General features: G+C 40.9%; 1 protein-coding gene across 1 annotated transcript in view; it reads left to right on the top strand.

Annotated features, from left to right (window-relative positions):
• The window catches only part of megf8 (multiple EGF-like-domains 8), a 50031-nt gene that overhangs the window by 19704 nt on the left and 7294 nt on the right, over positions 1-23033 (top strand). The window contains 27 exon segments of the mRNA XM_062062252.1: positions 540-703; positions 941-1144; positions 1228-1425; positions 1509-1769; positions 3128-3246; positions 3321-3452; positions 3542-3655; positions 3741-3780; positions 3783-3803; positions 4038-4048; positions 7498-7737; positions 7823-8007; positions 9484-9697; positions 9771-10005; positions 10275-10407; positions 14097-14347; positions 14427-14537; positions 14612-14730; positions 15854-16076; positions 16152-16504; positions 16506-16693; positions 16768-16999; positions 19261-19387; positions 19456-19666; positions 19741-19955; positions 20021-20216; positions 21571-21739. Of these exon segments, the coding sequence (XP_061918236.1) occupies positions 540-703; positions 941-1144; positions 1228-1425; positions 1509-1769; positions 3128-3246; positions 3321-3452; positions 3542-3655; positions 3741-3780; positions 3783-3803; positions 4038-4048; positions 7498-7737; positions 7823-8007; positions 9484-9697; positions 9771-10005; positions 10275-10407; positions 14097-14347; positions 14427-14537; positions 14612-14730; positions 15854-16076; positions 16152-16504; positions 16506-16693; positions 16768-16999; positions 19261-19387; positions 19456-19666; positions 19741-19955; positions 20021-20216; positions 21571-21739 (4666 nt within the window).

Here is a 23033-nt window from a genome sequence, read left to right on the forward strand (position 1 = left end):
ACACAAGTTCAAAGTACATTTTGTATGATCAAGCATACTTAATTATTAGAGCTTGTCTGTACATAAACAGCCATGAACAGTTCGGCTGCCCAGTGGGCTACACAGTGGTCATCTACAACCATGACTGATCTAGTTTATACTTAAGTTTACGCAATCAGAACTGGTGTTGACATTGACTATTTAGTCATAGGTTTGTATGTTCTCATCTTACAACTGTCTTGAATTATATTCCACATATTAATGTTGCCTATTTTGTGTTTAAGAAGAGCCCTCTTATGAACAAAGTATCCTTGACACTGAGAAAAACCAATACCGGCTTGACGACGCCCAGCTGAGATTGCAGAGGTCACTCAAACTTTCATTTGACTCGCCTCTTCAATCCCAAGCTCGTTTGAGTGGACGTCGCCATGTTTCACTCTCTGACACACTCCCCGCCACTCGCCGTTACAATCAGGCTCCGCTGCTGTATTTGTTCTTTAGATCTCACGAGGTCAGATGTGTTCCATTATGTTGCTGACCTCTCCCTCTCGGTCTCGCAGAGCGAAGTGCGTGCCGTGTGGACCAGATCTCGGGGGCGTACGGCTGGTGGGGGGAGCGTACCCGTTTCCTAACCTCCCTCCACTCCTGTCGCACCGAGAACTTTGTCCCGGGACTGCACCTGCTCACCTTCCAGCATCCCCGCAACGACTCCCAGCCTGACAAGGTACGGAGTCCCCATCTTAAGTGTACTCTCCCACCCCTCTACTTGTCCGTCCTTCCTTCCTCAAGTATTGCTTTGGCACTATAACTCCCTTGAGTTTGCTTGTCTCTACTTTGTGCTCTTGACTTTTTAACACTTTTCCTTTTTCTTTGTCTGTGTGGGCTTCGAAGTATTTCAGTATTTCTGTTGATGTGTCTCCACTTCCCCTCCGTCCTCCACCGTCTTCCATCCTCTCGCCAGGTGTCCATTCTCCGCAGCACCACCATCATCCTCAGCCCGACCACCGAGATGGATGTGGCCCTGCAGTTCAGGGGCTTCATCCATCCTTTATGGGGGGCCCCGCCACCAGTGCCCCCTCCCACCGAGACTGTCTCCATGTGGGCTCGCATCCAGAGACTCCACTTTGAGGCGCGAATGGCGGCAGGCCCCAACTCGAGCCAACTGGTGAGCAAACGGGGGCAAGAAATATACATTTCAAGATGTCTGTAGATAAGGGACACAGGCATTGCTTTGTTGTCTGTGAGCAGGAGGTGGTGGGTCGCTGGGCGGCTCAGCAGGAGAAAGAATTAAAGCTGCTGGCTCGCACTGATGGGAGCAGACTGTTCTCCAACCTCACCAGAGGTAACCACTACCTGGTCCAGGCTGAGGGCTACCTGAACAATTCGGGCTCAGGGCAGACCAGTGAGATGGCCCTGATCTGGAACAGAACTCTGTCTGGAGGGAGTGTGAGTTGTTTTTTTTCCGGTGTATCCTAAGAAACACTGAAGAACTCCCACCTTATATCTGCATATTCATCTTTGAACTCCAGGAACTCTCCTTCCTGTTCCTGGAGCCCTATCGCTCAGGCTCCTGTTCAGTGTACATGTCCTGTCTGGCCTGTCTCTCGGACCAGTCTTGCGGCTGGTGCCCGACTCTGTCCCAATGTCTGCTCCGGGATGGCCCTGAACTTAAACCCTGCCCTGAAGGGGAGCCTGGAGAAGAAAAAGGGGAAGCTCAGCGCCATCTGCTGCTAGCACCTCAACACTGCACCCTGTGTGAAGAGTACAGAGACTGCTCAGCTTGTACTCAGGTATGCCAAGCATTTTATTGTGTGTACATTAATGTAGTAATAACAAATTAATGTGGGGTTGAGTTCATTCTCATAAGGATGTATTTTTATTACCATTAAAGTCATAATTCTAAGTAGTATTAGAGTTACACTGAAAATAAACTAAATGATAAAATGTGAATAAATAAAGATTAAAAAAAGTCATAATATGACAAGAAAAATGCCATAGTTTTATAACAGTAAAGGTAAATTTTTATATAAAAAAAGTCATACTTTGTGAGGAAAATGTCATCATTTTATGGACGCAACGTCTTAATTTAAGGATTAAAAAAGTTCAACTGTTATGATAAATCATGGTTTTATTACAATACAATTATTTAAGGGGGGAATAAGTCATATTTTTATCAGAATAAAGCCATAATATTTTGTGAAGCAATTTTAAGTGAAGTAAGTCATAATTTCACAAAATAAGCTCATGACAAATAAGAAAAAAGGTATAAAATTTAGAAAACATAATGTGCTCTAATAATACTTACCTGTAGGACTATCAAAAAGAACTAGTCAACTCCTGCGATAAATCACAAAAAAGTATCACATTAATATTGTATAAAATGCAGATTAATCACCTAATTAATTTTGATTTCACATGCTCCTTTACCTTAACCATGAATGGTTGGCAGCAAGGGTTCTTATACAGGCAGTAAACAGGTCAATGCATACGTCAAAGATGAATGAAGAAACTCCGACTGGTGTGCTCACTTCAAAATGCACCCAAGCAGGACTTTTACTGAAGCTGTTAGCAATTTGGAGAAAATAAACAAAGTGAATTCAATGAAAAACATTTATTTTAATTCTGACAATAAAATTGCATTTGTATTCAATATTGTTAATTTGAACTTAATTTGAAATATGCAAGTGAGTAATAACCTTTGATTAATCATGATTGATCCAAATTCAAAAGTTTGATTAATCTGATTTTAAAATGTAATCATTTGATGTGTGAATTATATTTATAGAGCAGGTTTTTTTCTCCAGAGGCTCAAGGCGTTTTACATGGTGAAACCCTTTATCCACATATTTAACCTACATTTAAACCAGTGTGGCTGGCAGTGGAAGCAGGTGGGTAAAGTGTCCTGCCTAAGGACACAACGGCAGTGACTAGAATGGCGGAAATGGGAATCAAACCTGGAACCCTCAAGTTGCTGGCAGGGGCGCTCTACCAACCGAGCCATGCCGCACTACTTAAATACAAACAGCACCAGAACCAGTGTTTTGGCAAAATCATTTTTGTGATATATATAGAAGGAGACACTTGCAATATTGACTAGAGAACTTGATTGCTGCTCTATTTCTGACTCATCCACTGCTTTTGCCTGCAGGACCCTTATTGCGAGTGGCAGATCAACTCCAGTAAGAAAGGAGACTACCAGTGCAGCAGGAGAGGAAGATTGGACGGCTCGATACGTCATCCGATGGGGTGTCCCAGAGTCTGCAACCAGTGAGTTGACAAATATTGTCTTCATAGAGAGAGAAAAACTATTTTACAGCAGACTTTTTTTTTGCTTCCCCAAGGCGGATGACATGTGGCGAGTGCCTCTCCAACTCCAGTCAGTGTGCTTGGTGTGAGTCGGCCCAGGCCTGTTTCTATTTTGCTGCCTACCTGACTAAATACCCATATGGGGAGTGCAGGGACTGGTATGACAGGTAATAATCATTCAACATTTCTTGTTGTTGTTTTTGTCTCCTGAAATGTTGTTCAAAGTCTAACCATGTGCTTTTTTCTTATACATCAGTGTGCATTCCGTTCCACAATGCAAGCAATGCTCGGCTTTAAACACGTGCACAGACTGCCTGCGAACGTTCCAGTGTGGCTGGTGTGGGGACTACAATAATCCTACAATTGGAAAGTGAGTACCAAAGAAACAAAGACACCTCGTGCACAATAATAGTTCTGTCATATTATAGATTTGTTGTCATCTCGTTGATTTTTAGATGTCTGAGGGGGGATTGGGCTGGAATAGATGATCCATCTGTGTCTTTAACTGCAGTGTGGCTGTAGCTGAAGCTCGAGCTGCCTAAGTAGTACAACACCAAAATCGCACTGTTTTTTTATTGTTATCATTATTATTAGGCCCTTTGTTGTCTTGTTGTGCTTTAATAAACGTCCAATGGTCTTTCTTCTGTTTTTTCCAAGAGGTCCTGAAGAACAGTTGAAATAAACATACATCAATAAAGTTAAAAACATGGCACACTTGCTCACTTCACAATATCTCATTGTCGGGGCTGCAGCATAAAAAATTGTCAGCAATCATACAGTGCAGGCCAAAAGTTTGGCCACACCTTCTCATTCAATGTGTTTTCTTTATTTTCATGACTATTTACATTGTAGATTGTCACTGAAGGCATCAAAACTATGAATGAACACATGTGGAGTTATGTACTTAACAAAGAAAAGTAAAATAACTGAAAACATGTTTTATATTCTAGTTTCTTCCAAATTTGCCCTTTGCTCTAATTACTGCTTTGCACACTCTTGGCATTCTCTCGATGAGCTTCGAGCACACCTGTGAAGTGAAAACCATTTCAGGTGACTACCTCTTGAAGCTCGTCGACAGAATGCCAAGAGTGTGCAAGGCAGTAATCAGAGCAAAGGGTGGCTATTTTGAAGAAACTAGGATAAAAAACATGTTTTCAGTTATTGCACCTTTTTTTGTTAAGTACATAACTCCACATATGTTCATTCATTGTTTTGATGACTTCAGTGACAATCTACAATGTAATTAGTCATGAAAATAAAGAAATTGCATTGAATGAGATGATGTGTGCTAACTTTTGGCTTGTACTGTATATTTTACTGAAAAATCTGTCAATCGAGTACTGTAATCGGATAAAACATATTTTACTTTGTTAAAGAGCAATTAAAAATATGTGAGAAAATAAGACATTCCACTTAATATTAAACAACAAACTGGTTTAATTTTGAAATTACTACTTAATATTATGTGCATTTTGAACTATAGACTTAAAAATGAGAAAAATATTATTTTTGAGTTTTGGCAGTGTTTAAACTATAATGAATGAACTATGGCAGTGAAGCACATTGGACACAATTGTTACTTGATATTTTATTTATCAACCAAAAGTTAAACACGTACTTCTTTGTTCAATGAATTGTCTGGTAAAAATGACCAGCCATTGATTAGTTAGCTATATTTTTTTTATTTTCCATCTCTTTACTTCACAGTGCTTTTGTGACTTAATGTAATTTGTAATGAAATAAGATAATAAAAAGGATATATAAATCTTATACATATATTTTGGGACAAGTCTTTGTGTTTTTATGCAATATTAGTATCAACATTTGAACTTACTTATTACATAATGCATTTTTATTTCTATTTTTCTATTTTTGCTGATTTATTGGTTATTTTACAGAGGAACTGCACTTTTTTTCAAATGTTGCCTATCATTCACAATCTTTATGTGAGACAAGCACACATTTGGTTTTCTTATTTTAATGCATTCTAACTCGTAAATAAACGCTAGCAAAAGTCAGCTAACAATGGAAGTAATGGTATTTTCTCTATTTCGCCTATAAAGCGCTCTAAAAAACATCCAAAAACCTTCAGCAACATTTTATATACATACTGTGAGTATATAGGTAATGTAGTACAAGGCACATTCATAATAAAATGTAATAAGTCCGTATTTTGGTCATTTTAAGCATACAACCGCTTATTAATTTCACAGACATGTCACAACGTTTTCTATTTCCGACAACAACCATTACTAATCATGTCAGACGTCATAAGAGCCAACAATGACTACTTTGGGACAAATAATGATCCATAAGCTCATATTTTTGATCCTGACTATGTTATTGATGAGCTACAAGTTTTAGAAGCTAAGTGATTATAATAAACAGAAAGTAACACTATTGGTAAGTACTAAACAAGGAATACAGTCTACGAACACAATTAAACATTACTGTACAATGTCTGCTCTTACTGGTATGCCGACTGATAGATGTTCACCTCTTCCCATTTAGATGAAGAAATAATAATTCATAATAACCCATAATTCTAATTTGATTTGCCTACTGTACACAGCTTCAGTCACTTACTCACCTCGGAATTGTCTGTGTGTGCGCGTGCGTGTCTCCCTGTGACAAAAGTTGAACATTTTGCTAGCTAGCTCATCATGTCAGTGCAGAGATGAGATCCACACGCCTCCAGACTACAAATGAAATGCACATTTGCAAAGCTGCCACTCTTTCCGCCTTGGTTTAATGATGTACAGATGTAAATATTTCTTCATTGTCATGTCAAGCTAATATAAAATCACTGCAACGTTCCAATTCCATCGTTCATGTTAATGAGCCAGTCATTAGATATGGTTCGTTAGTGAATATCACAATCCTCCATTATTTTGATCAAATATTATACTCTAACATTTATCAATGCAGAACAAAATTGATTAAAACAACTGAGTTTAAAAAATGGAAAGATAATCTGCAGTTTTATTCATAATTATATTTTTTTTAACTCAAGATTGCATCTCTCCAACAGCGTCTATTGACATAAATTATGGAAGTGAGGTGATGACGTCAGCTAGCGACTTTTAGGACAGCCAGTAGCTACACTGCAAAAAGTCAGTGTTCAAAAACAAGAAAAAAAAATTACTAAAATTAGAGGTATTTTATTTGAACTAAGCAAAATTATCTGCCAATAGAACAAGAAAATTTGGCTTGTCAAGACTTTCCAAAACAAGTAAAATTAGCTAACCTCAGTGGACCCAAAAATACCTTAAAATAAGTATATTCTCACTAATAACAAGTGCACTTTTTTGGTAGAAAAAAAAGAGACCTTTTTGCTCAATATGTTAAAAAACATTCTTAAATTAAGTAAACGCTAGTGCCATTATCTTGACATAATGATATGCGCTCGGCATTATATTTCTTGAAACCAGCAAAAAAGCTAATTTATTGTTCTTAATTGAAAGGCAACAAGGCAACGTCTTGTTACTCTCGGGGTCTCCTAGCCGCTCAGGCAAATCACATTGTCTAAAAATGCATTTTTCCATCGACAACATGACATCATCGCGCCAAGTGAGTGCTCTTTCAGTCAATTAGTGCGCATATATACACCCGGCCCACGGCCAAATTTTTTTAAATTGTAATTTTTAAGAATTGATCTGAATGTGCATGAACTATCTCTGTTCAGTTTACTGTACTGTGCCAACTGTACTACTATATAGTACGTGTTTTCTATTGTTTCATTGAAAATAAAACAGCAAAGTCCATTTGGCTGTCATCTGTTTCAATTACGAGACACAATTTTGTCAAAATCATGATTTTTTTTTTTCATGCTTCAAATAAGAAATTATTACTTTGAAAAAGTAGTTTTTTACTTGTGAGTGTTGATGACACAGCTTTGCAACACTTGATATTCTAGTTTCAAGCATGTTTTTCTCAATATAGGTCATAAAATCTTAGCAACAAGCTATATCTTACTAAGATCATTTAGGACAAAAACCCATAAAACAAGTAAAAGACTAACATAAAATCTGCTTAGTGAGAAGAATTATCTTATCAGACAGAAAATAAGCAAATATCACCCTTATTTCAGATATTTAATCTTACTTACATTTCAATTTTTGCAGTGTACTTTCTTTGCTGAGGAGTTGGCAACACTTGCTGTTTCTCGTAAATGGTCGCTATAAGAAGGTTTGACTGTGTTTCCCTTTCCAGTCCTGAGCCGCAGACCTCCGCACCGCCTCGACCTTTGGACATGGAAATGGAGCTGGAGCACATGGAAGATGAAGAGCAAGATGCCGTCTGGTCCTATCCCACCTGCCCCGATGTGGAAGAGTGCCGCCTGGGTCTCCATAACTGTCATCTTTTCGCCACCTGTATCAACACCCCCACCTCTTACGAGTGCCACTGTGAGCGAGGCTACACAGGGGATGGCACTTTGCACTGCAATCAGACGTAGGACCGCTCTTTTTTTCTTTGTTGATCATCACCTTGATGTTCAAGTTTAGAACTCCAGAAGCTAAGACTCTTGCACCTGCAGGTGTTACAATGAATGCAGAGAGGGCCAGTGCAGTGGCAGCCCACGCTTCGAGTGCGAATGCTCCCTGGGTTGGACATCCGATCCAGCCACCCTGGTCCTGAGCGGTGTCGAATGTGATGTGGACTGTGGCTGCAACTTTCACTCCACCTGTATCACTGCACCGGGGATCTGTGATGAATGCCAAGGTGAAACCTTAACACTGTACAGAACTAAAATGAAAATGAAGTCGATAAATTGCTATGTCCGTGTGAGTTTTTTTTCTTCGTCTCTCGCTTTAAACAGGGAGAAAGATGTCTCACTAATGCAACACCTTTAGTACCTGAGCGCGTTTATGTAACAGTAGTATTAATCAAACTCAGCGAACCCTCTTTTCAGGCATCCACAATCTTTGTCTCGGTGGGCGGAGAGCGGGACTGCTAGCTTACATACACAGAATTCACGGACATCGCCTCCCTATTCATGACTTGCTAGTGAGAAGTTCCGCAGAGTAACAAACATTAAGAGGAAAAAATATCATTACTAACCAAATGTCTCGTTGTAATAACCGGATGGGCAATATGAGCCCATCAACACAGACAATTGAGCAAAAATGCCGCGATACACTGGACCTAGTTTGTCCTACTTGAGAACAAAATTGCACTTTTAGATGTTTGATATTTATTTAAGTACATTTTTTGCTCACAGATGAGAGTCCTTTTTATGTATTAATTTAGAATAACTTTAAGTCATATACTTTCCAACTACGGTACATTGATAAACAATTCTACACTCATGAGAAATAAAAGTTAAATCCTTTTAAATAGTTACTTGCATTATTATTATTATATGTCATGATTAAATTAGTGATTAATTTGGTCACACAATAATGCTGGCAATAATATCCTTTATCTGCAATAATTTGTGGGACAATAAATCGTCCAGCAAAATTTGTTATCGGCCGAGGCCTAATCATGTGAAAAAATGAGAAAAAAATAGTCAACACAAATAATAGCACAGACAAGGGAGTAGGTCAACTCCCTTGTCTGTGCTATTATTTTTCTGACCAATACACAAAAAGTTTGGCTTCCGAAAAATAGATTGACCTGACATTTTTCACACGGATTAATGTGCTCGCATACACTTTGACTTTATGGTGTTTACCTGAATTTGGTACACACCTTTTCAGGGACTGTCAAGCAATTTGAGCAAGATTGGTTGAAAAATGTGGTTGCCATTAAGCAAAACATCATTTTAGGGGCATGGGTGGGACTTAGCAACACATTTTCTATAAATCATTGATCATTTCTTTAATGATGATAAAACCTGTATTCATTGATTTAAATTGTGTTACAAAATGAGGACAAAGTGAATATGTGCTACTAAATTGCTATGAATTGGAAAAGTAGTAGGATTAAATAAGCTCGGCTTCTTTTTACGCCTTTTCGATCATGTAAAGAGAAATGTAAATGTGTGAACTATATGATATATCACTTGTAACTGCATACGTGTTCGAAATCAATTTAAAACAACCAACTTTTAGGATATCTGTATTGCATATGTACTAGTATGTCCTACAAAGCATTTTGACCACAACTTATTGAGGGAACCACAAATTTACAGCTGTCAAAATAAGTTTGTTTTTTTTCACATTTGCCCTCCTAATACCATGTTGTGTTTTTCAGACTGGACCACAGGGCCCCACTGCGAGCACTGCCGCCCAGGGAGCTTTGGCTCAGCCCTGGCCGGCGGCGGCGGCTGCGTGTCGTGCGAGTGTAACGGCCACGGCGACCCCATGCGGGGATACTGCCACAACCAGACAGGACAGTGTTACTGCACACATAACACTCAAGGGCTCCACTGTGAGTCCTGCCTTCCCGGTTACTACGGCGACCCGAGGTATGCACAATTGTAACAATCCTTTTTTTGTTTTGGCACGATCCATGTTGACGTGTTTCTTTTCTTCCGATAGGAATAATGGAACGTGCTACCGGCAGTGCCAGGGTCGCTCAGTGCTGCTCTCCTCCTCCTCCAACGTCCCTCTCTCCTCTTCCCTGGGCTGGAGAAGTGGCACAGAGCGCAAAGGAGGGCTCTCTCATTGCCTTTGGGTTCTGTCAGTGACTGAAAACTTGGGACCCTGTCTCCCCAGACAACTGTGTCCCCCTGTCGCCCTCACGCTACACCCAGACTCCCATACCCAATGTAAAGTGAGTGAGACATTAGCATTGTACGGTAGCTCTTTCTGTGGTGAGCTAACATTATTTGGCAAACAATTGAAGCATAAAAGCATTGTATAGCCTCCTTAGAAATTGTTTTTTGTTTTGATGTGTTTTTCAGCATGAGTGTACTGTGTTTTTTTGGGAGAGGTGGTGCATTTTTTAGGACAATGGTAGTCTTATTTTTTTTTTAGCATTTATTCTCAGGGTATATTGATGGTATATGGTGGAACCAGTGTTAAGTTGTTAATTGTTTGCAGAGCTCATATGTGTACGTGTTTGACGGCCTTCCTCGTTTTCTGGACAACGGCGTCGTGCATTCAGATCACAATCTGATCGGTGCGTTTTGCGGCACCACAAGGACCCAGCCTATCACGGTGGAGGCCACGTCAGGTAAAAAAACAAAACATCTTAAACTAGTCTGGCAGTTCTTGGGCCAGGGCTCGAAAAACATAGACAGAGGTTGAGCTTAGAAATAAATGTACTCCCCTTTTAAGAGAGCCAAGTCTGATCTTTACCTGAATCAATGCAATAAACCCCAAAAAGTTTTGGCAAACTAGACTTAGACTTAGACTCAGACTTACTTTTTATTGTCATTCAAATTTGAACTTTACAGTACAGATAAGAACGAAATTTTGTTACATAAGATCATGGTAGTGCAGGATAAAAAAGCAATAAGGTGCATATATAAATAAATAAATAGGTTACTGTACAGATAAATACAGTATATTGCACTTTTTCACATGTATGTATGTTATATTGTCTTTTTTATTCCAGCGAGTTAATCCATTTTGGGGGGAGTTGAGGGGATAATTATGATGCGTTCAAGAGTCTTACGGCCTGAGGGAAGAAGCTGTTACAGAACCTGGAGGTTCTGCTTCGGAGGCTGCGGAACCTCTTTCTAGAGTCCAGCAGTGAAAGCAGTCCTTGGTGGGGGTGGTAGGAGTCTTTGCAGATTTTCTGAGCCCTGGTCAGGCAGCGGCTTTTTGCGATCTCTTGGATAGGAGGAAGAGGAGTCCTGATGGTCTTATAATATCTATAAAAGCTTCTTTCATTCACATGACAACAAATGACTTTCCAAATTTTTTAATTTCTCTATCTGGTACTTTGTCCGATAAGACAGCTGTATCAAATTGTTTTAATGAGTATTTTATTTCTGCCGGGTCCTTGTTTGAGTCGTTGCATCCTCAATTGTCAAATATTGGTCTGACTAATGCTAATATACCAAGTACACCGCAGGCTTTAAATAGACCCAGCACCTGCACTTTTCAGTTCACACCTGTATCAGTATCTGAGGTAAACAGTGCACTAAAGAGCCTGGACACAAGTAAAGCTGCAGGACCTGACCGAATTGAACCCTTTTTCTTAAAATTGGCTGCTGATTTTGTTGCTGAGCCTCTATCGCATATTTTTAACCTAAGTCTGACAAGTAATATCATTCAAAAAATCTGGAAATTGGCCTTTGTTCTTCCCCTGCTAAAAGGGGGTGATCCCACAATTATAAATAATTACAGACCACTTTCTAAATTATGCATTTTAGTGATATTGTTTGAGAAGATCATCAGTAACCAGCTAAAAGGTTTATCAGAATCAAACAAAATTGTATCTCTGTTTTAATCTGGTTTTAGAAAACAGCGTAACACTATTACAGCTGCACTTAAGGTCCTAAATGATTTAATCGAGGCTTAAACCGGCATGAAGTATTGTGTCGCTCTATTTATTGATTTGTCAAAAGCATTTGACACAGTAGACCAGAGTCTGTTAATTCAAGCCCTTCATCATTGGACTGTCTAAAAATGCAGTGTGTACAGGTGGCTGGGACGACCTCTTCATTACTGAACATTACCAAGAGTTTTGCAAGGCTCAGTGCTAGGGCACATTTTATTTTCTATCTACCGGTACATAAATAATCTTTGTAACAATTCGTCAAATGCAATGTACCATTTATATGCAGACGACACCATTATTTATTGCTGTTCAACCTCCATTACCTAGGCTTTTGAGTTTTTACAAGCTGACTTTGATGTCATCCAGGCTTGCTTATTTGATCTTAAATTGGTTTTAAATAGAGATAAAAGCAAGCTATGGTTTTCTCTCATTCAAGGGTGCTACCGGAAAACATTCCGAATATTCTAACATCAAAAGGAAACCCTGTAGAGCAGGTCTTTAATAACAAGTACTTGTGTTTTACTCTTGACGGCGTAGCGAAGTTGGTAGAGTGGCCGTGCCAGCAATCGGAGGGCTGCTGGTTACTGGGGTTCAATCCCCACCTTCTACCATCCTGGTCACGTCCGTTGTGTCCTTGGGCAAGACACTTCACCGTTGCTCCTGATGGGTGCTGGTTAGCGCCTTGCATAGCAGCTACCTCCATCAGTGTGTGAATGTGTGTGTGAATGGGTGAATGTGGAAATACTGTCAAAGCGCTTTGAGTACTGTTGCGTTGACCAGCATTCCTCCAATGGGGAATTCAAATTGCTAGTCTCTCCCAGATTCTTTTTATGGCAATATGCTGTTGTTTATATTCAATCACCAGGCAGAAGTTGGTATTTTGTGGTTTATTCTCCAAGCTTAGAGGACAAACCTGAGACCAACCCAGCACCCAAGCGTTCCCTAGCCCGGTCCAGATCGGTCTACCAAAACCCCGGAACTCCTGTCTACTTCCTCCTTCTCCTGTCCCCCCCACCTGCTGTTTCCCCAGTCTAGCTGTGCTCCGTATCTCAGGAATGTAATGGCAGTCTCAACAAAGACAGCGCTCTGCCTCTCTACTCAAGGACACTCGAATGCAAGCACTTTGTACCACACGAGACATTAGCTGATGTAAATATGACTATAGGAGTTTTTAGAAAGAAGTAACACTTAAATATGGATATGGCTTCCAACAGTACCTTGAAGGTAGAAAAGCGCTATACAAGTATAACCCATTTATTTGACCAGGAGCTTTCAATTAAAGCCCATATTAACAACTTGGTCTCTAAACTAAGGGTAAAGCTTGGTGTCTTCTTTAGAAATAAAAACTGCTTCTCTCAATGTCAGAAAGAAATTGATAACAGCAACTTTCTTGCCCATAAGTAATTATGGAGACGTGATTTATTTTAGTGCTTCATTTAAATACCTCCAGTCCTTGGACAATGTTTTTCATTCAGTACTAAGATTTGTTACTGGCTGTCCTCGTCTAACCCAGTGAAAATTTGTCCCGGGGTTTTTTTGTTTTTTTTTGTCATAAAAAATTTCAATCATGTGTGCTTACGGACTTATCCCTGCAGACTGTATTGATCTGTATTGATATATAATGTAGGAACCAGAAATATTAATAACAGAAAGAAACAAACCTTTTGTGTGAATGAGGAGGGAGGGTTTTTGGGTTGGTGCACTAATTTTAAGTGTATCTTGTGTTTTTTATGTTGATTTAATAAAAAAAATAAAAATAAAATTCGTTTTTTATTTTATTTTATTTTAATCGATCCACGGACCGGTACCGGGCCGCAGCCCGGTGGTTGGGGACCACTGGTCTAACCCACCACTGTCAACTGTATGTGCAATCAAACGTATATTCATTGAGCGCATTCAGATACACACATTGGCTGACTATCATTTATAAGGCTCTTTTAGGTTTAATGACTCCCTACTTGTGTACTTCGTTACCAAGAAAAAACAGCTCTTATGCATTACAATCCAACAATACTTTAACTGTTCCTCGGGTATGGACTGAATTTGGCAAAACAGCTTTTAGCATAGCTGCCCCTTTGGTATGCAATACATTACAAACAAAACTGAAACTCTCTGAACTACTTCCATTTGAAGCCTTCCGTTTTATCCTGAGGGACTGAGACGTTTGCACAGTGCCTGTGTTTTTAAAAGGTGTAAATCTTAATTGTTTCATTGTTTTACAGTTCCCTTTTATGCATTTTAAAATGTATGTTTTAACTTATTACTTTTCTGAAACTGCTCTGTGACATGTGCTGCTGAGCTCTTGGCCAGGTCAACCTTGTGAAAGAGGTTTTGATCTCAATGGGTTTCTGATCTGGTTAAATAAAGATTGTATCTCGGCTTGACATCGCTGCATCTCGTCTTCTGCCTGCCAGGTGTGATCTCCGTCTACTTTGAGGCCAACGTGTCGTCCAGCAAGCCCCAAGGCTTCAACGCGTCTTTCTGGGTGCGGCGGTGTCGCCACAGCTCTAACGAGGGCGATGAGGGGTCGCCTCCGTGTCCAGGTGGCGCCCAGTGCCAAGGCGGGCTCTGCCAGTGCCCACCAGGGTATGTAGGACCCCACTGCGATCGGCTCTTGTGTCCCCAGGACTGCGGCGTTGCAGAGGGAAGAGGAGCTTGTAATATAGTAAGCGGCATGACAATGTTACTTAATTTAAGTCATTAAAGAGTGGCAATGTCTCATTCATACATTATGGCATTCTTAGACCCTCGGAGTGTGTGTGTGCTCAGAGAACTGGGCAGGCTCTGACTGCTCTGTCCCCCGCGACTCCAACAGCCTTGTCTGGGAGACCCTGCTGGACACGCAACTGACAGCGGTACAACACGGTTACAACAGCACCGTCAATCAAAAGCACAACTTTTACATTTAAACACACTTTTTAACCCATAGAACCAGGCCCACAGGTTCCTCCACAGGATGGGACACTCTCTGGTGTCTGGACCTCATGGCAACCTTTGGATGTATGGGGGACTCTCTCTGTCAGAGGGAATTTTAGGAAATATTTATAGGTGAGCAACCATCACAAGATCAAATTGTGTAAACTGTCATGTATTATATAATGACCGGAAGCATCCATTTACTTAATTGCAGTGAATACCAGGCCTCAATTAGAAGTAAGGAATGTATGTAGGACGAGACTTTTCCATCCATCCATCCATTTTCTACCGCTTGTCCCTTTTGGGGTTGAGGGGGGTGCTGGAGCCTATCTCAGCTGCATTCAGGCGGAAGGCGGGGTACACCCTAAACAAGTCGCCACCTCATCGCAGGGCCAACACAGACAGACAACATTCACACTCACATTCACACACTAGGGCCAATTTAGTGTTGCCAATCAACCTATCCCCAGGTGCATATCTTTGGAGGTGGGAGGAAGCCGGAGTACCCGAAGGGAACCCACGCAGTCACGGGGAGAACATGCAAACTCCACACAGAAAGACCCCGAGCCTGGTGATCGAACCCAGGACCTTTGTATTGTGAGGCACACGTACTAACCCCTGTCACACCATACTGCCCAGGACGAGACTTTTATTTTTTGAAATGCATTTTAACACTATTATTAAATAATATATTCTTTTATATAACAAATGTGTTAAATCGTAAATTTCTGCTGTACAAATGTAAGGTCTGCTGTACTTTTGGTGTTTTCAAACATGGTCAAAGTATTTACAGCCACCAAGTGTTTTTTTTAGTAAGTTTAGTTCAATATAGGGGCAGCGCGGTGTAACAGGGGTTAGTGCATGTGCCTTACAATACGAAGGTCCTGGGTTCGATCCCCGGGCTAGGTGGCTTTCTGTGTGCATATTCTACCCGTGACTGCGTGGGTTCCCTCCGGGTACTCCGGCTTCCTCCCACCTCCAAAGACATGCACCTGGGGATAGGTTGATTGGCAACACTAAATGGTCCCTAGTGTGTGAATGTGAGTGTGAATGTTGTCTGTCTATCTGTGTTGGCCCTGTGATGATGTGGCTACTTTTCCAGGGTGTACACCGCCTACCGCCCGAATGCAGCTGAAATAGGCCCCAGCACCCCTAGCCACCCCAAAAGAGACAAGCAGTAGAAAATGGATGGATGGATAGTTCAATATAGTAATTGTCCAAATGTGTATGTATAACATGGTTCTACATCTTTTAGGTATTCAGTCTCTGAGCGCCGCTGGACCCAAATGTTGACGAGCTCGGCAGACGAGGGTTCCACACCTGTCCCTCGCTATCACCACGCCGCCGCCCTGCTGACGAGTCATGAAATGGGGGTCAGTCACAACTGCATGCTGGTGGTAGGCGGTGTCACGCAGCACTTAGTCGCCATGGACACTTGGAGTCTGAACCTCAGTAGTTTAGTCTGGAGAGAACACAAGGTAGAAACAAAACATGTATTCTTATTCAATGTGGAATATTTCAACTTCAAACAAAATGTTCTCATCCTATGGCAGAGCCCAGTGCTGCCCCCTGTGGCGGGCCACACACTAACAGTACGGCGGGACAACTCCGTGCTCTTGATCGGAGGTTACTCTCCGGAGAACGGCTTCAACCACCATCTGCTCGAGTTCAGCCCTCACACTGGAAACTGGAGCGTTGCCCCTCACACCGGAACGCCACCTACAGGTTTATACGGCCACTCGGCTGTTTACCACGAGCAGACCGACGCTGTCTACGTGTTTGGAGGTTACCGTTTTCACGTGGAGGCCGTGGAGCCCTCGGGAGAGCTTTACAGCCTGTACTACCCGAACCTCACCTGGTCTCTTCTGGTGCCCTCACAGGGTAATAAGGTAAGAAAACCTGACCGCGTCCAAGTCATTGTGCAAGCGATTATTGTCAACCGCTTTCTTCTCGTTGCAGCCTTTATCGCGTTTCTTCCACGCTGGAGCCCTGATGAAAGACACCATGGTCATCGTTGGAGGACGGACCGAAGCAGAAGATTACAGCAACTCTGTGTCCTTGTACCAGATCAACTGTAACACCTGGATCCAACCAGGTATATTGATCTTGGCTCTATTCATTGTCAGATTTCCTATTTTGACCATGTCTCTCTCAAACTCTTTCTCCCAGATTCTGCCATAGGAGACCCAGTCAACCGTTCGGTGTCTCTTGCCATGACGAGCTTGGGAGGTAGCCTGTTCTTGTCGGGTGGCTTTAATGGCGTCACCTTAGGGCGCCTGCTTAACTTAACAGTGCCCGCCGACCCCTGCGCCGTGATGGCCACACCAGAGACCTGCAACACTACCACTGGGAGCTGCGTTTGGTGCAGAGGCACTTGTGCGTCTTCTGATAGTGCTGAAAGGTAACTGGACTATAGTGTACCCCAGTGTTTTTTTAACCCCTAGAACAGTGGTTCTCAACCTTTTTTCAGTGATGTACCCCCTGTGAATTTTTTTAAAATTCAAGTACCCTCTAATCAGAGCAAAGCATTTTTGGTTGAAAAAAAGAGATAAAGAAGTAAAATACAGCACTATGTCATCAGTTTCTGATTTATTAAATTGTATAACAGTGCAAAATATTGCTCATTTGTAGTGGTCTTTCTTGAACTATTTGGAAAAAAAGATAGGTTTTTATTTATATTTATAAAGGATTTTTGAATTGTTGCTATTTTTAGAATATTTAAAAAAAATCTCACGTACCCCTTGGCATACCTTCAAGTACCCCCAGGGGTACGCGTACCCCCATTTGAGAACCACTGCCCTAGAGTGTCGCCAAAAAATGTGTTTCTCAGTTGTGGTCCATCTAGGCTGCTGCGGTACTCAGTTGTTATACACTTTTCTACCAATTGTGGCATTCATGACAATATAAAAAAACAGACGAACTCTGAATCTTATTTCAAAGAGAAGATTCTTAAGCGCAAAATTTATGACTAAAGTGTTGATTCTGTATTTCCATTTGCACTTTAATTTTATTGACAATTAAAAAAAACAACATATATTATTATTATTTAATTTTATTTTAGTTGGAATTTATTTATTTTAGCACAGCATATTTATAAGTACATTTATTTTCATCAGTTTTCTTAAATGCCCTCTTTTGCAGTATATTTCATTAATATTTGGGACGGTGTGGCTCGGGTATTAGAGCGGCCGTGCCGACAACTTGGGGGTTCCTGGTTCGATCCCCAGCTTCTACCATCCTCGTCACGTCCGTTGTGTCCCTGAGCAAGACACTTCAACCTTGCTCCTGATGGGTCGTGGTTAGGGCCTTGCATGGCAGCTCCTGCCATCAGTGTGTGAATGTGTGTGTGAATGTGGAAATAGTGTCAAAGCGCTTTGAGTACCTTTAAGGTAGAAAAGTCCATTCACCATTTCTCATTTATTTTTGTAATCTGCCTGACCGATGCTTTGATAATAATAATTGTGATTAACACATGGTTTCATATCATTTGACGAGGTTTATCCTGTTAAAATGTAAGTAGGTTAGATATGATTATTGAATACAGTAAAATAAAGAATAAGATTACTAATTTAGTGTTAATATTTGAGTGGGCTCCAGGCCACTCTGTAGTGCAAAAGTTGGGCCCCTCAAAAAGGTTAAGAACCCCATGTGTACCGTCTACAGCCCTTACATCTTAGCAACATTTATATTATCATTTTTCAAAGGACAATGAAATAGAAACAAAACTTATTAGAGTATTCAGTGTACAGCATGGATAGCAGCATATATTTTCTGTCCTCTGAAATTAACTCAACACACCCCAATTATTATTATTATCAGTACCTCATTGAACAGTAGCTCCCCAGTGTCGGCAGCACCCATGCATAACGTAACATTACCGCCACTATACTTAACTGTAGGCAAAGCACAATTATCTTGCTACTCGTGTGTTTTCAGTTGTTTAGACAATAACTCTTGTGTATTGACACATATCAGTAGATGTCAATCTACTGAAAATGTGCTATATCTGCTATAAAAGAGCTGTTCACCGACTGCTCTAAATCAGTGGTCCCCAACCTTTTTGTAACTGTGGACTGGTCAACGCTTGAAAATTTGTCCCACGGACCGGGGGGTGGGGGGGGGGGGGGGGGAATAAAAAAACAAACAAAAAATATATATATATATTTTTTATTTTTTAAAATTTTTTATTTATTTTTTTTAATTTTATTTATTTATTTATTTATTTTTTTGGTCATTAAAAATTACAATCATGCGTGCTTACAGACTGTATCCCTGCAGACTGTATTGATCTATATTGATATATAATGTAGGAACCAGAAATATTAATAACAGAAAGAAACAACCCTTTTGTGCGAATGAGTGTGAATGAGTGTAAATGGGGGAGGGAGGTTTTTTGGGTTGGTGCACTAATTGTAAGTGTATCTTATGTTTTTTATGTTAATTTAATTTTTTAAATTTTTTTATTTCTTGTGCGGCCCGGTACCAATCGATCCACGGACCGGTACCGGGCCGTGGCCCGGTGGTTGGGGACCACTGCTCTAAATGATGTCCAAATTTCATTTTCTAAATAGTGTCCCTTAACTTTATGTACTGTAATAAAAATGCTGATGTGTGAAATGTGTACTACGACATGTTATTAATTATGTCCTCACTTTCTTTTAGAATGGGCTGCTTATCTGGCCAGTCGCCCTGTTCGCCAACCCCACGTCAGCCAGATCAGTGCCGCAGACTTAAGACCTGCAGTGAATGCCTCGCCCGACATCCCAAAACATTCTCCACGCCATCACAGGTTGTCCCCACCCTGTATTGTAAATATTCCCCCATTGGCTCCTCTGTGTTAACTCGGGTCTCTTCCAGCCTGCGTTCCAATGCAAGTGGTGCACCAACTGTCCAGAGGGGGCGTGCATCAGCAGCTCTGTCAGCTGCACGTCCGAGCACGACTGCCGCATCAACCAGCGAGAGATCTTCCTCTCCAGCAACTGCACCGAAACCAGCTGCGAGGCATCGGATTGCCCCAAGTGTACAGCATCTGGCAAATGCATGTGGACACGCCAGTTCAAGCGTACAGGTACTGGCATGTAATATGAATATTTTTTTATTTTTAACTCACTCACCCTCTGACATTTTCGTCATTTCCACCAGGCGAGACGCGGCGAATCCTGAGCGTGAATCCTACATACGACTGGACCTGTTTTAGCTACGCCCTCCTTAACGTCTCACCGATGCAGGTGGAGTCCTCGCCACCGCTGCCGTGCCCATCTCCTTGCCACACCCTCCTTAACTGCAGCCTGTGTCTGGGGTCCAGAGGCTCTGATGGGGGCTGGCAGCACTGTGTGTGGAGCATGGCTCTGCAGCAGGTAAGATGTCCACACTGGAGTTGTTTGGACTAACATCACTCAACTCTTGTGTTGTTTGTCTGCAGTGCATGAGTCCGTCCTTCATGCCGCTGCGATGTGAAGCGGGCCAGTGTGGTCGTCTTCTCTCGGGTGGTGACTCCTGCTCTCCCCAGTGCTCCCAGCTCACCCAGTGCTCCCAGTGCATTGCCAGACCCCAGTGTGGCTGGTGTGCTACACGGGGTGGCAATGGGGCGGGATACTGCCTTCAAGGAGGACTTAATGGTAACTTAGACTTAGACTTAGACTTCCTTTTTATTGTCATTCAAATTAGAACTTTACAGCACAGATAAGAACGAAATTTCGTTACATAAGCTCATGGTAGTGCAGGATAAAAAAAGCAATAAGGTGCATATATAAATAAATAAATATATATAAATAATATATATATAATATATATATAAAATAAATAAATATATATAAATAAATAAATAAATAGATTACTGTACAGATAAATATATTGCACTTTTCCACATGCGTCCACGTTTATGGATGAGAAGAGTTGATTTAAAGTTTTACATTTAATCGTAACTAATAGTTTAGCTTACTACCTTTTCCAAGTAGCTTGCCCATCACTAATTATCTATCAGTGCAGTGGTTCTCAAACTTTTTTCACCAAGTACCTCAGAAAACACTTGGCTTTCCAAATACCACCATAATGACTAACATTAAAATACAGTAGTGTAGTAGGCCTAAGTATTCATTAAAACAGGGGTGTCAAACTCATTTTAGCTCAGGGACCGCATAGAGGACAATCTGTGCTCACGCGGGCCGGACTATTAAAATCATGGCATTAAAACTAAAAAATAAAGACAACTTCAGATTGTTTTCTTTGTCTTACTTTGGCCAAAATTAAAACAAACACATTATATATATTACAATAAAAAAATTGAAAAAAATACCGGCAGCGGTAATGTTCAGATCCATGAAGGAAAGAAGAAAGTGAATGAATGTTTATAACTGAATACATTTACATATGCAAAAAAATGTGTTTTCTTTTGTATAATTTTTTTGAATGAATTTAGTAACGTTTATGACAACATTTTTCCAAAACACAATATAGAATGTGAGATATAACAGGATAATGCATACATTTATCATTTGTTTTCAAAACAGTTACAAAAAAAGTGGGACCCCAGAGATTTACTGTGGGACCTCATTTATATGACTTGATGGGGTTCCTGGGACCCCATTTTGAAAATTCCTAGCGCCAACACTGATGGAGTATTGGTGCGTGCAAAACAGCAGCAGGCGGCTGTGGCCTGTGGGCCGGTTCTAATACTAATCAAATATCATCCCGGGGGCCATAGATCAATTATTTCGCGTGCCGGATCTGGCCGGCGGGCTTTGACTTTGACATTCCTGCATTTTTGGCCACTGTGACATTACACACAGTTTGAACAGTACCATTCTGTTTGATTATAGGAAAATAAAACACTGTTCTTTAATTAAGTGATAATTGGGGTAAATTGTATTGTTGGTATACATTCAACTTTTCATTTTAAGGCTGACAACAATCCTAGGATCCCATTTACATCTGTAAATATATCTACATTTAAACATGATACTGTCCTCACAGGACTGAGTGAGGGCGTCTGTCCCCTGAGAAACAGCAGCTGGTCCTTCCTGAACTGTCCAGAGGAGGACGAATGTGCCAATGGCCATCATCACTGCAACAGCACACAGGACTGCCACGACCTTCCTCAAGGATACCACTGCACCTGCAAACAAGGTTATATACTCAGCAGGTGAGATTGCCACAGATCACCATCTCATTGCTTGTATTCATTGTATAAACTCGGGGGTCAGCAACCCGCGGCTCTAGAGCCACATGTGGCTCTTTAGCACCGCCCTTGTGGCTCCCTGGACCTCTTTCAGAGATGTGTGAAAATTGAAAAAGATGAAGAAAAAAGTATATTTTTTGTTTAAATATAGTTTCTGTAGGAGAACAAACAAACCTTTCTAAATGTTAGAAATCCCACTGTTTATATTGAACATGCTTCACTGATGAGAGTATTTGGCTAGCACCGTTTTGTCCTACTAATTTCTGCGATCCTTGAACTCATCGTTTTTATTTACATGTACAACTTTCTCCGATGCTGCCACAGAAAGATGTGTTTTATGCCACTCCTCCTTTGTCACATTTTGTCCACCAAACATTTTATGCTTTGCGTGAATGCACAAAGGTTAGCTTTGTTGATTTTATTGGTTTGCTGTTGTGCTTTTCAGGCATATTTGGTCAAATCATGACTGCAAGCTAATCAATGCTAACATGCAATGTATGGCTAGCTGTATGTACATATTGCATCATTAAGCCTCGTTTGTAGGTATATTTGAGCTCATTTAATTTCCTTTACTTGTGTCCTCTGTGTATTTAATTTATATTTGCATGTCTCATGACACATTATCTGTATGTAATATTGGCTTAATTTATCATAGTTGTTTGTGTGCCATGTTGTTCCAGACCACAGCAAACGTTACCCAGCTTTCAAAGATTGTAATGAATCCATTAGAAGAAGACAGCCTGCCGTTTCCTTTAACTTAGACACACATCTACACCTTTGGCCATTCTGAGCCAGTAATTTCCAGAAGTTATCGCACCCTCTGAGAAGCCTCCATTTTAATAATGATTGCCAATGTTGCAAAAATGTGTAGAATAAAAATTAAAATACAACATTTCTGTCAACGAAGATTTGACAGAAATGTAAGCAGATTGTAGGCTAATATACCTAATATAGACACTTACATCATGTGTTGCCTTCATTATAACACCTACCGTAATTTCCGGACTATAAGCCGCTACTTTTTCTCCTCGTTCTGGTCCCTGCGGCTTATACAGGGGTGCGGCTTATTTACGGCCTGTTCTTCTCCGACACCGACGAAGAGGATTTCGGTGGTTTTAGTACGCAGGAGGAAGACGATGACACAATGATTAAAGACTTAATTTTCATATACCAGTAGGCTGGTTATTTTGATAACGTACAGGCGAGCACTTTGTATTACTTTGCACCGTTGTATTATTTGTACTCTGCACGAATGCTG

This window comes from Entelurus aequoreus, linkage group LG11 (assembly GCF_033978785.1).
Source record: "Entelurus aequoreus isolate RoL-2023_Sb linkage group LG11, RoL_Eaeq_v1.1, whole genome shotgun sequence".
Classification (NCBI taxonomy): Eukaryota; Metazoa; Chordata; class Actinopteri; order Syngnathiformes; family Syngnathidae; genus Entelurus; species Entelurus aequoreus.